The sequence below is a fragment of the Nerophis ophidion genome, linkage group LG13 (assembly GCF_033978795.1).
Source record: "Nerophis ophidion isolate RoL-2023_Sa linkage group LG13, RoL_Noph_v1.0, whole genome shotgun sequence".
NCBI lineage: Eukaryota > Metazoa > Chordata > Actinopteri > Syngnathiformes > Syngnathidae > Nerophis > Nerophis ophidion.
In genome coordinates, this window is record NC_084623.1 from 5,739,609 (window position 1) to 5,757,755 (window position 18,147).

The 18,147-nt window shown below is 40.3% G+C and overlaps 1 protein-coding gene across 1 annotated transcript in view; it reads left to right on the plus strand.

Moving 5' to 3' along the window:
- The first annotated feature begins 118 nt into the window (after positions 1–118).
- The window catches only part of gtf2e1 (general transcription factor IIE, polypeptide 1, alpha), a 20,005-nt gene continuing 1,976 nt past the window's right edge, over positions 119–18,147 (plus strand). Inside the window, exons 1-5 of the mRNA XM_061918309.1 lie at positions 119–285; positions 5,046–5,341; positions 8,520–8,677; positions 12,457–12,652; positions 12,715–12,950. Coding sequence (XP_061774293.1) covers positions 5,052–5,341; positions 8,520–8,677; positions 12,457–12,652; positions 12,715–12,950 — 880 coding nt within the window. The 5' untranslated portion in view covers positions 119–285; positions 5,046–5,051. The remainder of the gene's footprint in view (positions 286–5,045; positions 5,342–8,519; positions 8,678–12,456; positions 12,653–12,714; positions 12,951–18,147) is intronic.

The window sequence follows — 18,147 nt, forward strand, 5'->3', positions numbered from 1 at the left end:
TGTAAGTAAGCACCAGAGGCCACTACGAAGCAGTGTCTCCATTTTTCATTGGTTGAACCCGCTCCTCTCAGCCAATAGGAGTTTTGAGAAAAACTATTATGTTCCGGTTTCTTGCAATTTTATTTCCGGGTTAGCTGCTCCAACTAAGCCAGGCAGCATGCTAGCAAACGACAAACTTAAACGAACATGTTTCTAGACTTTAGTTTGTTTAACGTTGTGTTTTCTCGGAGAGGACGGAGTGGACACGTCGCGTACAGTTTTTTTTTTACTTTAATATAAAATAAGGTAAGTTTATACCGTTCTTTTAGGCTACTGCTATTTTATTGTAGCTGTAGTTTGTTTTCTAAAAGGGACAAGCGGTAGGAAATGAATGGATGCCCTTTTAATTACTAGCTAAATTGTGTCGACATTCTTGAGATCCAGTTAGTGTTACTTTAAGGTTATGGTGTTATTTCGAACAATTACAATCACATAAATCCAGTTTCACATAACATCATGTCTGAAAAGGAGGAGGAAGAAGCCAAGCTTACTTAATTCTACATACACCTTTTCATTTAATAAAAATTCCTAACACAATTGTTTTTGTACTCAATCTGTAACACAACAGTGATTAAATAAATACATGATTAGGTACTGTAGATAAATCAGTAAGTAAATACATATTGATATAGTAATATTATAGTTAACTCAATTATGATTCACACAACAAGAAAGGTAAGATGATATCATGTTTCTTTTTTTTTAAATCTCATTTTGTCTGTCAAGGTAAGCAAACATTGTTGTGGTTTAATTTAAAGGCCTACTGAAATGAGATTTTCTTATTTAAACGGGGATAGCAGGTCCATTCTATGCGTCATACTTGATCATTTCGCGATATTGCCATATTTTTGCTGAAAGGATTAAGTAGAGAACATCGACGATAAAGTTTGCAACTTTTGGTCGCTAAAAAAAAAGCCTTGCCTGTACCGGAAGTAGCAGATGATGTGCGCGTGACGTCACGGGTTGTGGAGCTCCTCACATCTGAACCTTGTTTACAATCATGGCCACCAGCAGCGAGAGCGATTCGGACCGAGAAAGCGACGATTTCCCCATTAATTTGAGCGAGGATGAAAGATTTGTGGATGAGGAAAGTTAGAGTGAATAATAAGGGGAAAAAAAGACAGGGCAGTGGGAGCTATTCAGATGTTATTAGACACATTTACTAGGATAATTCTGGAAAATTCCTTATAAATAAATAAATGATAAATGAGTTGTACTTGTATAGCGCTTTTCTACCTTCAAGGTACTCAAAGCGCTTTGACACTACTTCCACATTTACCCATTCACACACACATTCACACACTGATGGAGGGAGCTGCCATGCAAGGCGCCAACCAGCACCCATCAGGAGCAAGAGTGAAGTGTCTTGCTCAGGACACAACGGACGTGACGAGGTTGGTACTAGGTGGGATTTGAACCAGGGACCCTCGGGTTGCGCACGGCCACTCTCCCACTGCGCCACGCCTTGCTTATTGTGTTACTTGTGTTGTAGTGAGATTATACTGTCATACCTGAAAGTCGGAGGGGTGTGGCCACGGGTGTGGTGACCGCCAGTGTCTCTGAGGGAAGCCACGCAGCTGCCTCTTTGACAGCTGCAGGCAGAACGACGCAAGCTCAGCTCTCGTCTACAGTAAGAGACGACTTATTACCACAATTTTCTCACCGAAACCTGCCGGTTGACATGTGGTCGGGAACCATGTTCGCTTGACAGCTCTGTTCCATAGTATAGCTTCACCTTCGGGAATGTAAACAAGGAAACACCGGCTGTGTTTGTGTTGCTAAAGGCATCTGCAGTACACCACTTCCCACCTACATCTTTCTTCTTTGACTTCTCCATTATTGAACAAATTGCAAAAGATTTAGCAACACAGATGTCCAGAATGCTGTGTAATTATGCGATTAAAGCAGACTACTTATAGCTGGGATCGGGCTGGAAAAAATGTCCGCTACAACCCGAGACCTCACGCGCACGCGTCATCATACTGAGGTTTTTAACAGGATACTTTGTGCGAAATTTAAAATTGCAATTTAGTAAACTAACCTGGCCGTGTTGGCATGTGTTGCAATGTTAATATTTCATCATTGATATATAAACTATCAGACTGCGTGGTCGGTAGTAGTAGGTTTCAGTAGGCCTTTAATTATTAATAGAGTCTCAGCAAATTTTGATATATTTTCTGTATTTAACGTGAACTGGGTTACCATTTTCAAACTGGAATAGAAGAACATTATGAATAATGTGTAGTAATAAATGTGGCATAAAGCTTATTGAATAAAATGATAAATACATATAATCGAAACATTGTATGAAAATGAACAAGTGGTATTAGATCAACAAAAAAACATAAGTAATGATATATTTGTAGAAGTAAAAACACAACACCTATGAATGTATTATAACTAGGGTTGCAAAGGGGTGAAAAGATTCCGGAAAATTTCCAGAAATTTACCATGGAAAGTTTAGCTCTGAAGTTTGGAAATATTGACCATTTTTTGAATATTCAAAGTTGGACATCGTCCATTGGAATTAATGGGAATATATGGGATTTAATGGGGAATTACGATAATTATGCAACACTAGTCCCTAGTGCAGAGGTCGGGAACCTTTTTGGCTGAGAGAGCCAAGAAGCCAAATATTTTAAAATGTATTTCCGTAAGAGCCGTAAAATATTTTTTTAACACTGAACACAAACGCGTGCATTTTTAAGTAAGACTAACATTTCTAGAGTATAATACGGCTATTATTCTTTGTAATAGCATTGTTATTCTGAAGCTAACTGTGGAGGGGGCGTGGCCTGCGGGCCTGCAGCGAAGCGGGGTGTTGCCAGGACCGGCCTCGAAATCAGCGACAGGTGCGTAGACGGCCCACCTGGGCCTTGTTACCTAATCACCTGTCGCTATGTTATAAGCAGTAGCCAGGAGAAGAGACGGGGTTGGTGCTGGAGCCAGAGCGCGAGCGAGAACGAAAGAGAAAAAGACAATTGCTGGAAAGCAACTGAGAGACTTATTCAAAAATTAAACAATAGTGTAACCCTGAAACAGGCTCTCATGTCGGTTCTTGGAGGTCTGAAGAACCCCCAGGAGGGCAAGCCCCACACTAACCAATAGTAAATAAATAACTTCCTACCATTAACGCAACTTCTTAAACAGGTGTGGTAGAAAACGGATGGATAGATTAAAAATGCATGAGAATGTTTTATATTTTGAACGGTATTTTTAACACTTGTGACTACAAGTGGAATTATTCATTACTTATCGTGTTAAGCAATGTCAGCTCAGATTTATCCGAGAGCCAGATGCAGTCATCAAAAGAGCCACATCTGGCTCTAGAGCCATAGGTTCCCTACCCCTGTTGTATGACAACAGAATGGCTAGCAGAACAGAAAGCGGAGGAAACTACGCGTTTTTAATTGCTAATTGCTAGTTGAGCTTTACAGATCGCTAACGCTGTTAGCATAAATGAATGGGATTTAACATAGAGAAAATTAGCATGACGGCTAACGGAGAAACATTTTCGGTTCCTTATGGGATTGTGGTGGTAAGAAAACCTAGCTTGCTAGAGATATTGGCCCCAAAAACATTTAACAAGTACAGTAACAGCTAGCTAACTTGAGTGGAAGTCTACTGGAGTAGCCTACACTCATACACTAAAAAGTAATTACACCTTTATTAAAATTAAATACCATAAATGATATATATTTACCCCAGTAATATCCTCAACACTTACCTGACTGGATGAAGTCCTTGGGCTCAAATACTAGCGTGGCCTCAATAGCCCTGCTGTAGTGTGTAGCATGCTGGGAATGATCTGTGCATGTGGTGGAAGAATGCACAGTGCAGGGTTGAAATTCTACGGAATTTGCATTAAATTAGGTTGTTTTAGCTAAGGCTGCCCTTTGTCGACAATTCTGTTCATAACATTTATGGAAAGAATTTCTAGGCGCAGTCAGGGCAATGAGGGGATCCGGTTTTGTGGCTGCAGAATGATGGGGTCCTGATGGCTTCATCTGGCGAAGATCTTCAGCTCTCACTGGTTGGGTTCGCAGCCGAGTGTGAAGCGACTGGGATGACAATCAGTACCTCCAAGTCCGAGTCCATGGTTCTCGCCCGGAAAAGGGTGGCGTGCCATCTCCGGGTTGGAGAGGAGATCTTGCCCCAAGTGGAGGAGTTCAAGTACTTGGGAGTCTTGTTCACGAGTGAGTGAAAAGTAATGCGGACGCTGTATCGATCCGTTGTGGTGAAGAAGGAGCTGAGCCGGAAGGCATAGCTCTCAATTTACCAGTCGATCTACGTTTTCACCCTCACCTATGGTCTTGAGTTTTGGGTTGTGACCGAAAGGACATGATCACGGGTACAAGCGGCCAAAATGAGTTTCCTCCGCCGGGTGGCGGGGCTCTCCCTTAAAGATAGGGTGAGAAGCTCTGTCATCCGGGAGAAGCTCAAAGTAAAGCCGCTGCTCCTCCACATGGAGAGGAGCAGCATCTGGTCAGGATGCCGCCCGAATGCCTCCCGACCGGTCGGAGGCCACGGGGAAGACTCAGGACACGTTGGGAAGACTATGTCTCCCGGCTGGTCTGGGAACGGAGCTGGATGAAGTGGCTGGGGAGAGGGAAGTCTGGGCTTCCCTGCTTAGGCTGCTACCCCCGCGACCCAACCTCGGATAAGCGGAAGAAGATGGATGGTTTTAGCTAATAATCATGCTGCAAGATCTAGCATGTTGCATTCAATGTTTATTCCAGTTAATTCCCATGGAAATTTCCAACTTTGAATACTCCCGGAATTTTACAACCCTAATTATAATTCTAGGGATCGTCATTGTGAACAATGGAGTTATACTGGAAATTATGTACAGTAGGTCAGTCAATACTTTTTACTTGGATACAAATTGTGTTAAAATGTCTCACCAAATTCTGTTCCCCTTCTGGTTTCTCATAAGTATACCTTGATAAAAAAAAAAAAAGACCACATAGTTACCAGCTAATTATTTGAACCTCCTCTCCCCACAGCACAAGATGATCGAACCAGAACTTTTAACTGAGGTACCTGCTGCGCTAAAGCGACTAGCCAAGATGGTGGTGCGGGGTTTCTACGGGGTGGAGCATGCCTTGGCCCTGGATGTGCTCATTCGCAACCCCTGTGTGCGCGAGGAGGACATGCAGGAGCTCCTGAAGTTCGACCGTAAACAGCTGCGCTCCGTCCTCAACACTCTGAAAGCCGACAAGTTTGTCAAGTGTCGCATGAGAGTGGAGACGGCCCCCGATGGCAAGACGACGCGACACAACTACTATTTCATAAACTACAGGCAAGTCATATAACCATGGCGGGGTTCTTTATGATATCTGACTGATGTTTGATGATTACATCACAAAATGTTAGTGAATATCGTAACCTGGGTGTCATTTTAGACCCAACACTTGGCTTTAAAAAACATATCAAACATAACATGTCAAACTACTTCCTTAACCGCCATAACCACAACACCAGGGGGAGCTCCACAAACCACGTTAAACCCAGATTTCAATCTAACAAAGGTCTTAACTCATTCTCTTTCTATGCCACATCAATTTGGAATGCACTCCCAACAGGTATAAAAGTAAGTGCATCTCTATATTCCTTCAAAACCGCTCTAAAACAACACCTCCAGGCAACTTCAACACTTTACTAATACCCTCCTCCATTCACATCCCATCTCCCCGGATTATAAACAACTCAAATGTACTTCTAATGTATATACTTGTTCTTATGCTATGTGAACTCACTATGTTCTCTGCTCGCTGTACATATCCTACTAAATAAGACCTACACTGTTTCAATGTCCACATTTCTCTGTTGATGCAATAGTTGATGACTGAAGTACTGATATCAACCAAAGCTCCTCATCCCACCCCCCGGATTGTAAATAATGTAAATAATTCAATGTACATACTATGATGATTAACTTTTGTGATGACTGTATTATGTTGATAGTATATATTTGTACCATGAATTGATTAACGTGGACCCTGACTTAAACAAGTTGAAAAACTTATTCGGGTGTTACCATTTAGTGGTCAATCGTACGGAATATGTACTGAACTGTGCAATCTAATAATAAAAGTATAAATCAATCAATCAATCAAGACAGATGTGCCAGAGTCTTAAATACAACATAAAAACGTTCAAATGTATCAGGAATTTGTTAACACTTGAGGCAGCTCAAACTTATTTTAACGCAATGATTATGTCTCGTTTTTTTTTCTTTTATAACATGTTGCTCGCAGGCAAGCAAAATGACACTGAGGCCATTGGAAACTTTGCACAAACAATCGCTCAAAATCCTTGACCGAAAACCACAACATCCCCATCACTGTTTAGCTCTCCAAAAATATTGATTGTTAAACTTACCTAACATTCAAAGATTAGCACCAATACGAATGGCCCGTCGAATCCTAAATAACACTGCACCAGCGCCACTTAAGCACTTTGTCCAGTTTACATCTGCTGTGACAACATGAAACACACGAGCCTCCACCAGGGGGCAGTGTAGCGTACCCAGATGTAAAACATAATTTGCACAATCAGCCTTTTCATATAAAGCCATAAAGAAATGGAACCAACTCACAACAAACTTGAAAAGTTTAACAGATTACTCTTCATTCACAATTTAAGTTAAAAAGGGGTTTTGGAGCAATCAAAGCTGCTCACACGGTCACTAAGGTGGCCACTATGTTGGACAGATCAACTTAATGTGTATTATATTTATCCATGACAGCATTTTTGTTGTAAATTGTGAGGTGTGTGTGTTCAAATCATGGTTGTTTTTTTTACAAATGATGACAGATGTGAACAAGAGCATGTATTGTCTTTGTGTGATGATGTAAATGAGATGTGGTTGTATTGTATATTAAGTATGTGTCCATGAAAGGGCATTTTTTCTTAAATTGATTACGTGATATGGTATGATTTTATTGTCGTAATTTTTTTGCATGATTTTTGTATCCCTTTAATCTAGGTGGCATGGGACTGCAGATGGAAATGAGCTATTTAGCTATATTCTGGTACAGAACATATCTGTCTTTGAGCTAAATGTTTCTGTGCATTGTCCCTTTTAAATAAAGTCTAAACAACTTGATTCCCAATGTACGCATATTTTAAGTCAGGGGGCACCAGGTCGCCCGTAAGGACCAGATGAGTCGCCCGCTGGCCTGTTCTAAAAATAGCTCAAATAGCAGCACTTACCAGTGAGCTGCCTCTATTTTTTGAATTTTATTTATTTACTAGCAAGCTGGTCTCGCTTTGCTTGACAGTTTGAGACAAAACTCAAATAGAATTTGAAAATCCAAGAAAATATTTTAAAAACCTGGTCTTCACTTGTGTAAATAAATTCATACATTTTTTTACTTTGCTTCTTATAACTTTCAGAAAGACACATTTAGAGAAAAATACAACCTTAAAAATGATTTTAGGATTTTTAAACACATATACCTTTTTACCTTTTAAATTCCTTCCTGTTCTTTCCTGACAATTTAAATCAATGTTCAAGTAATTTTTTTTTTATTGTAAAAAATAATACATACATTTTAATTTAGTTCTTCATTTTAGCTTCTGTTTTTTTTTACGAAGAATATTTGTGAAACATTTCTTCAAACTTATGATTAAAATTCAAAAAAATTATTCTGGCAAATCTAGAAAATCTGTAGAATCAAATTTAAATCTTATTTCAAAGTCTTTTGAATTGCTTTTAACATTTTTGTCCTGGAAAATCTAGAAGAAATAATGATTAGTCTTTGTTAGAAATATAGCTTTGTCCAATTTGTTATATATTCTAACAAAGTGCAGATTGGATTTTAACCTATTTTAAACATGTCATCAAAAATATATATTTATTGAGAGAAATCATTAGGATGATCAGTGTTTCCACAAAGATATATATCATTGATTGTTAATAATAAAATAGGGTTAAAGGTAAATTGAGCAAATTGGCTATTTCTGCCAATTTATTTAAGTGTGTATCAAACTGGTAGCCCTTCGCATTAATCAGTACCCAAAAAGTAGCTCTTGGTTTCAAAAAGGTTGGTGACCCCTGATTTAAGTTGTATTTCTATACTGCATATGGTTGATACACATGTACACATTTGTGACGATTAAATGTTACTACCGTATTTTCCGGACTATAAGGCGCACTTAAAAATATGATTTTTTTCTCTAAACTCAACAGGGCGCCTAATGTACGGAATAATTCTGGTTTTGCTTACCGACCTCAAAGCTATTTTATTTAGTACATGGTGAAATGATAAGTGTGACCAGTAGATGGCATTCACACATTCACACTGACCCAGAATTTGGAATCCTTTCCTCCAGTGTTTACAAAGTAGTCATTAAAGCGTTCAACTACTTCTTCCATATTGTCATTGTTTATGTTTCGTGGTGGCTTAGGTATCATAAATTCAATATCAACGGTAGCGGATGAATGCTAACCCATCTGCACTCTGACCTGACAGGGTGCTGGTTAACGTGGTCAAGTACAAACTGGATCACATGCGGCGGCGTATAGAAACCGATGAACGTGACTCGACCAACCGCGCCTCATTCCGATGTCCCTGCTGCTTCTCCACCTTCACTGATCTAGAAGCCAATCAGCTGTTCGATCCCATGACAGGTAAAATATCACTGTGACCTAACACCCATTCCCTTTTGCTGAATAATATACAGTACAGGCCAAAAGTTTGGACACACCTTCTCATTCAATGGGTTTTCTTTATTTTCATGACTATTTGCATTGTAGATTGTCACATCAAAACTATTAATGAACACATGTGGAGTTATGTACTTTACAAAAAAAATGTTTTATATTCTAGTTTCTTCAAAATAGCCACCCTTTGCTTCGATTATTGTTTTGCACACTCTTGGTATTCTCTCAATGAGCTTCAAGAGAAACTGTTTTCAGTTCACAGGTGTCATAGTTTTGATGCCTTCAGTGACAATCTACAATGTAAATAGTCCTGAAAATAAAGAACATGCATTGAAAAGAGAAGGTGTGTCCAAACTTTTGGCCTGTACTGTATATATTTTTTATTTGTCATGTTGGATACTCCTTTTGTGTTGTGCATTACCACAAGCGGTAGGACTTCAACGACGACTACAAGAAAGGGCTGTTTTAAACTTATATTTAATTTTCCACTACACGGAGTGCCATTTCTTTTAAAGTATCTTTTAGTGTTGTCAAGATAGCAATATTTCGTTACGGTACTAAAATGTATTTCTATACTTTTCGATAGTTTTCAAAAATAAAGGTTACCACAAAAAAAATCACATTATTGGCTTTATTTTAAAAGAAAATGTGACAATGAATTATAGGGGAACATTATCACAATTTCAAAAGGGTTAAAAACAATAAAAATCAGTTCCCAGTGGCTTGTTTTATTTTTCAAAGTTTTTTTCAAAATTTTACACCTCCCGGAATATCCCTAAAAAAAGCTTTAAAGTGCCTGACTTTCGCTATCCGTAAATCCACCGTCCATTTCCCTGTGACGTCATACAGTGCTGCCAATACAAACAACATGGCGGTTACCACAGCAAGATATAGCGACATTAGCTCGGATTCAGACTCGGATTTCAGCGGCTTAAGCGATTCAACAGATTACACATGTATTGATACAGATGGTCAGAGTATGGAGGCAGATAGCGAAAACGAAATTGAAGAAGAAATTGAAGCTATTGAGCGAATAGCTATTGACGCTATTCGGCCATAGCATGGGTGTACCTAATGAAGTGGCCCATAGCATGGCTGCCTTATTAGCGTCGCCGGTAAAATGTGCGGACCAAACGATCAGGACTTTCGCATCTTGTGACACTGGAGCAACTTAAATCCGGCGATTGGTAAGTGTTTATTTTGCATTAAATGTGGGTATCTAGTTTCAAATGTACATACAGCTAGCGTAAATAGCATGTTAGCATCGATTAGCGTAGCATGTTAGCATCGATTAGCTGACAGTCATGCCGCGACCAAATATGTCTGATTAACACATAAGTCAACAACATCAACAAAATTCACCTTTGTGATTTCGTTGACTTAATCGTTGCAAATGCATCTGCAGGTTATCCATACATCTCTGTGCCATGTCTGTCTTAGCATCGCCGGTCAAATGTGAAGACACTCTGGCACATTCAATGGGGGTCTGGCGGCAGATTTCTTGCCAGTGGTGCAACTTGAATCCCTCCCTGTTAGTGTTGTTACACCCTCCGACAACACACCGACGAGGCATGATGTCTCCAAGGTTCCAGAAAATAGTCGAAAAAACGGAAAATAACAGTGCTGAGACTGAGTGAAAATGGAAATGGCGGGTGTATTACCTCGGTGACGTCACGTTCTGATGTCATCGCTAAACGACCGATAAACAGAAAGGCGTTTAATTTGCCAAAATTCACCCATTTAGAGTTCGGATATCGGTTAAAAAAATGCTTGGTCTTTTTTCTGCAACATCAAGGTATATATTGACGCTTGCATAGGTTTGGTGATAATGTTCCCCTTTAAACATGTTTATTATTGCAATCAAGGAATAGTTTTGTTATTATATATGATGTTGAACATGCTAGACAACTTGTATTTTATTAGTAAGTAAACAAGCAATGGCTCCTAATTAGTCTGCTGACATATGCAGTAACTTAATGTCATTTATTATTTTGTCAACATTATTAATCTACTTGCTCATTTACTGTCAATATCTGCTTACTTTCTCTTTTAACATGTTCTATCTACAAAGCCGTTCTAATGTAATAATCACTTATTCTTCTCTTGTTTGATACTTTCCATACGTTTTGGCTGATATTACAAATTTGGGGACGGATCCGATACCAAGTAGTTCTACCTCGTACTTTCTTCACAATTAAAGTTATCTTATGTCCAAGGACGTATTTCCTGAGTTTAAAAAGAGTTTAAGAAGCCTAGTGGTTAGAATGTCCGCTTTGATATCGGTAGGTTGTGAGTTCAAACCCCGGCCGAGTCTTACCGAAGACTATAAAATGGGACCCATTACCTCCCTGCTTGGCACTCAGCATCAAGGGTTGGAATTGGGGGTTAAATCAGCAAAAATTATTCCCAGGCGCGGCCACCGCTGCTGCTCACTGCTCTCCTCACCTCCCTGGGGGTGATCAAGGGTGATGGTTTAAATGCAGGGAATAATTTTGCCACACCTAGTGTGTGTGTGACAATCATTGGTACTTTAACTTTTTAAATAACAAAGACAAAACATTTTGGAAAAAATATCAATGTAAGCATTGAATCGACTATATACGGCTCCTGCACTTGGTATCGATAGAGTGGATATTTGTATAGATCCACCAATTTTATTCACAATCAGGCGTGCTATCTTGCTTTTATCGGTTAGCTATTGTATCGTCCTACGGTCTGTAGTGAAGCATGTTTTTCTCTTCCTCGTCCTGCAGGGATAATACTTGCAAGAAACTTACTTTCTTTGTCGCCATGGAGGCGAGGATTAGTGATTTTAAAATTAGCTCAAAAACTACATATCACTTTAAAGTGCTCTGTGTGTGTGTTGACTCCCATGCTCACCTTACAAGCCGCCATCATGTTCATGGGGGAAAAAAAGTGTCTGTATTTTTCAAAGGGGGTACATTTTTTTGAATTCATTAGTAGCACTATACTTTATTAGTGCAACCTTAGTATATATATAATATGTATTTTATGTATTTTATATTGCAAACATCTTCTGCCTTTGAAAAGCAATCATTGCAATCACAATGTTGCTTCAATAGTTACTTAATCTCGTTATATGCAAATATAATGACAATAAAGTCCATTCTGTTCTATTCTGTCCAAATGTATTTGCATTTTTTTGCAACGTACAATGTGAGGAAATGGAAGCAAATACAGGAAAAACTGTAGTCTTTCTTTTGGCCAGCAGAGGGTGCCTGCTGATCATAACTTTTAAACAAGGCCCCCCCCCCCCCTTTTTTTCTTTTATGCAATATTCCAGGAATCTATTAGTTTTTAGATGGCAAATGGTAAATGGGTTGTACTTCTATAGCGCTTTTCTACCCCTTTTTAAGGAGCCCAAAGCGCTTTGACAGTAGTTCCACATTCACCCATTCACACACACATTCACACACTGATGGCGGGAGCTGCCATGCAAGGCGCTCACCAGGGCCCATCAGGAGCATTAGTGAAAGTGTCTTGCCCAAGGACACAACGGACATGACTAGGATGGTCTGACGAATCCACATTTCAAATTGTTTTCGGAAACTGTGGACGTCGTGTCTTACGGATCGAAGAGGAAAAGAACCATCCGGATTGTAATATGTGCAAAGTTCAAAAGCCAGCATCTGCGATGGTGTGGGGCTGCATTAGTGCCCAATCCAATCACTTGTTGGTTTCTTTTGACAGTTGTTTTTTTATTCAAATTATTCCTGCTTTCCCAGGTACATTCCGTTGCACATTCTGTCAAACGGAGGTGGAGGAGGACGAGTCGGTGTGTCCCGATGCCAGGACCCTGGTGGCCCGCTTCAACGAGCAGATCGAGCCCATCTACGTGCTGCTGCGTGAGACCGAAGACGTCAACTTGTCCCACGACCTGCTGGAGCCTGAGCCTTCAGAGATCCCCGCCCTCAAGCAGAGGTCCGTTTCCTCCCACACGGCTCATGGTGTAGAAAGCCCAATAACGTGGATTTGTTTTCCAGCCGTGAACGGGCGGCGGCGGCGGCCGGGGCTGCCGGCGGTCCGCACCGGGAGGCCTGGTCCAACAAAGGCTCGGCGTACGCCGACCTTTACACTCAGAACGTTGTTATCAATATGGAGGAGCAGGACGACCAGCAGAAGCAAGCTGCCGAGGGCAAAGCACCCAAGGAGAGGCCCGTCTGGTTGACCCAGAGCACAGTGCAGGGTGCTTACAGCGACACTGACATGATGAAGAACCGTAAGTGTTTTTTTTTTTTTCTTGTTGTGGAATAAACATTTAAGAGATTAACTGATTATCAGGATTTAGCATTTCGACGTACAGTACAGGCCAAATGTTTGGACACACCTTCTCATTCAATGAGTTTTTCTTTATTTTCATGACTACGGTATTTCCTTGAGTTGCCGCCGGGTATATAGAATGCGCCTGCCCTTAATTACTGCCGGGTCAAAGTCCTTTTGCAAAATAATTAGCGCATGCTTAGCATTACCGCCGGCTCAGGATTAACGCCGAGTCAAACTCGTTTCGCAAAATATTATTTTTATTAGCGCATGTCTAGAATTTCCGCCGGGTCAAACTCGTCACGTCACGAGTGACACTTCACCTGTCATCATTTTCAAAATGGAGGAGGCTGATTTCAATCATTTGAAATCGCATAAAGGGAAAAAGATTAAGAGCTATTCAGTAGGATTTAAGGTCCAAGCTATTGAATATGCTAAAAAGAACAGTAAGCAGCTATGTTTTATTTATATACCATAGCTGCGTGTGTCAAATGTGAGTCATGAAATGACTCCCGCCTCCTGGTGGTAGAGGGCGCTAGTGAAATGGGAAGAAGTCCTGTTGGAAAGAGGAGGAGCAGTCAGAGTGAGCAGCGATTCTTGCGACTACTCGGCTGCAGAAGAAGTGACAACAAGCAGCCAGAGTGAGCAGCGATTGTTTATTTTTTCCTCTCGCTTGCACTTTTAACATGGAGGATTAGATATCTAAAATAAAACAGTTTTCTAAACTGGACTTTCAATCGAAGCAGGAGGTATTAAAGGAAGATCTCCATCGAGACAGAGAGACTTTTAAAACTGAAGAAAGATAAGGAAGACTTCTATAAACAAGTTATCGATGCTTTTGATCAGAAGGAGCTGCGCATGGACTTCATTTATAAGTAAAGGTAATGTGCTTTTCATGATGGTATCCTTACATCACACTCAAATTTATAAGCGCATGCCTAAATTTACCGCATGCCTTTGGTAAGTGCCGGTGTGAGAAGAGGTTTTAAAATAATTAGGGTGCGCTTGCCTTTACCGCATGCCTTTGGTAAACGCCGGAGCGAGAAGAGGTTTTAAATTAATTAGCGCCCCGGTTGCAATTCAAGGAAATACGGTATTTACATTGTAGATTGTCCCTGAAGGCATCACAACTATGAATAAACACATGTGGAGTTATGTATTGAACAAAAAAACGTAAAACAACTGAAAACATGTTTTATATTCTAGTTTCTTCAAAATAGCCACCCTTTGCTCTGATTACTGCTTTTCCCACTCTTGGCCTCCAAAGACATGCACCTGGGGATAGGTTGATTGGCAACACTAAATGGTCCCCAGTGTGTGAATGTGAGTGTGAATGTTGTCTGTCTGTCTGTGTTGGCCCTGCAATGAGGCGGCGACTTGTTCAGGGTGTACCCCGCCTTCCGCCCGATTGTAGCTGAGATAGGATCCAGCACCTTCGTGACCCTGAAAGGGACAAGCGGTAGAAAATGAATGGATGGATGGACAATTTTGGCATTCTCTCAATGAGCTTCAAGAGGTAGTCACCTGAAATGGTTTTCACTTCACAGGTGTCATAGTTTTGACGCCTTCACTGACAATCTACAATGTAATTAGGCTTGAAAATAAAGAAAACTCATTCAATGAGAAGGTTTGTCCAAACTTTTGGCCTGTATTGTGCATTTAAATTTTTTTTATCTCGGCATTACCCTTTTTTTTGCAAGTACAACATTAGCATGTCAGCAGACACAATACATATAAATATGATACCAGTATTGAGTATTAAAAAACAAACAATTGTGAAATAGATAATAAGCACTGCTCAAGCACCGACTCTTTGCCCTGCAGGAGAAAAGTTACCTTTTTGCTGGACCCCAATTATTAAAAACATTTAGTTTAAGAATAACAAAATACTCTCATACTAAATAATTCTCCTTAAAAAATGTTTTGACATCTGACAGGTTAATTCTTTTACTTTTTGTGAGAAATCCCCATCCCTCTTTCTTTACCTCCTCCAGTGCTAATAATGGCCTATAGTGTGTCTCCTCTGCCTATCTGCCAAAAGTCTTTTTTGCACTCGTGCCAGCTTTTTTGAAACAAGTTGCAGGCATCACATTCCAAATGAGCTAATATTTGCAAGAAAACAAAGTTTTCCGGTTCCAACGTTAAGTATCTCGTCTTCGCAGTCTATTCAAGTGAATGTAGATTGACAAGGATTTGCAAATTATTGCATTTTGTTTTTATTTACCATTTATTAGGGGTGTATCGGTACACAAAAATTTCGGTTCGGTACATACCTCGGTTTAGAGGTCACGGTTCGGTTCATTTTCGGTACAGTGAGAAATCAACAAAATATACATTTTCTTGGTTATTTATTTACCAAATTTGTAAACAATGGCTTTATCCTTTTAACATTGGGAACACTATAATAATTCTGCCCATGTTAATCCACATTAAACTGCCTCAAGTTGTTGCTTTGATTAAATAAAATGAAAAAACCTTTCTTCTACATATAAAAAGTTTAACATTAAACAGTTTCCATTGAAACTGTTTGTCAACTCATCATGCTTAATTTATTACAGCATTTGGGAAGCCTGTGGTTGACTTTTATTATGTAAATGTTGTATTTCTATCAACATGTGATAGCAGGGACCCTGCTAATCAAAACTAGGCTGCTACATTACTAATGATTTATGTAACTATAGCTGAAAAATAGTACAATTGCAATAGGAGAGACTCTTCATCCATAAACACAATGGAGTTCAATGAAATAACAGACAGACAGGGCTTTGCTGCCCCTAAAACACGCACACACACACAGAAAAATGAGCTAACGTTACGCTAAAAGCTAATTAGCCTTCATCTCAAGCCTATACTGTGAGCAAGCTGAGCTGCAGTTTAAGTTTCAAGAAGGTCAACGGGCTCATAGTGATGTTTGTAATAGTTGTGACTGGGAAGTGTTTAGTATAATTTGGGTAGAGTCCACTCCTCCCCTGCTAGACGAATATCTGCTCGACGCTAAAGCATAGACTACATAGTTCTGAAGTCTGAATACTCACTGCTGATTGGCTGTTAGATCGCTCTGAATACGCACTGCTGATTGGCTTTGTATGTAACCAATCAGATGGTTGTGTGGGCAGGACAATGAGGCAGAAAGCAGAGCAGCTTGTGAAGACTTCTGCTTCCGAACTTGTTCGGTACGCCCGTGTGCCGAACCGAAACCCCCGTACCGAAACGGTTCGATCCAAATACACGTACCGTTACACCCCTACCATTTACACAAGGTGCCAACTTCACTGGTTTTGGGTTTTGTATTCAATCTATAAACCGCTATAAATTGTGTAAGGAGATTTCCCATATTTTGAAATGCTCCTCTTAGACACACGTAATTAGGGACCGATGTCCCTTTGGGACAGAGGGCCCTATTAAATTGCTACGGTTTTATTATTATTCTTTATTATACCGCCAGCTCTTTGAGCTGCAATTTGACCCCCTTAACATGCTTCAAAACTCACCAAATTTGACACACACATCAGGTCTGGCAAAAATTGCAATCTAATCCAAAAACCAAAACTCAAAATTGCGCTCTACCGCCCCCTAGGAAGAAAACACAGACAAAACTGTCTCTAACTTCCAGTAGGAACGTCGTAGAAACACGAAACAAAAAACACTACGTAGGTCTCAGTTAGACCTATATTTCATACACTCTTACCTCCCAGCTGAAATCAACAGGAAGTTTGCAATTCCTCCTTCAATACAAAAGTTGGCTAAACAAATTTAGCTTTTTTTCTAACATTATCTCCTCTGAGGCCGTTTGTCGTTTCGGCTTCAAATAAACAAGAGAAAAGAGATTGAACCCTTCTGATTAAAAGTTGATGAAATAGTTTTAATTAATGCTACGGTTTTGATTTTATCAGCCTTCAAAGAACCGCTGCGCTGAAAACCATTTCAAAGATGGCCGCCATGCGCAGAGAGTGAAGGAAAGGTTTTTTTTCTTTTTTTTCTCTACCGTCTGCTGCTGTTGCGCACGCTCTGACATTCGTGGGGGAGGGGCTGTGATCGTCTATACCAAGATGGCTGCCAGCTGCCGTAGTTAAAGGGGAACATTATCACAATTTCAAAAGGGTTAAAAACAATAAAAATCAGTTCCCAGTGGCTTGTTGTATTTTTTGAAGTTTTTTTCAAAATTTTACCGGTCTCGGAATATCCCTAAATAAAGCTTTTAAGTGCCTTATTTTCGGCTCTCTGCGAAGACACTGGCCATTTCCCTGTGACGTCATACAGTGCTGCCAATGTAAACAAACAATGGGAATACCACAGCAAGATATAGTGACATTAGCTCGGATTCAAACTCGGATTTCAGCGACTTAAGCGATTCAACAGATTACGCATGTATTGAAACAGATGGTTGGAGTATGAAAATATTCAAGAAGAAACTGAAGCTATTGAGCGAATAGCTATTGACGCTATTCATAGCCATAGCATGGCCGAATAGCTGCGTTAGCATTGCCGGTAAAATGTGCGGACCAAACGATCAGGACTTTCGCATCTTTTGACACTGGAGCAACTTAAATCCGTCGATTGGTAAGTGTTTGTTTCGCATTAAATGTGGGTGGGAGGAAACGGAATATAGTTGCAAATGCATCTACAGGTTATCCATACATCTCTGTGCCATGTCTGCTTTAGCACCGCCGGTAAATAGCATGTTAGCATCGATTAGCGTAGCATGTTAGCATCGATTAGCTGGCAGTCAACATCAACAAAACTCACCTTTGTGATTTCGTTGACTATCGTTGCAAATGCATCTGCAGGTTATCCATTCATCTCTGTGCCATGTCTGCCTTAGCATCGCCGGTCAAATGTGGAGACACTCTGGCACATTCAATGGGGGTCTGGCGGCAGACACTTTGGCATCTTCGGGCCAGTGGTGCAACTTGAATCCCTCCCTGTTAGTGTTGTTACACCCTCCGACAACACACCGTCGAGGCATGATGTCTCCAAGGTTCCAAAAAATAGTCAAAAAAAACGGAAAATAACAGAGCTGAGACCCGGTGTTTGTAATGTGTTGAAAATGAAAATGGTGGGTGTGTTACCTCGGCGACGTCACATTCTGACGTCATCGCTTCCAGCGCGATAAACAGAAAGGCGTTTAATTCGCCAAAATTCACCCATTTAGAGTT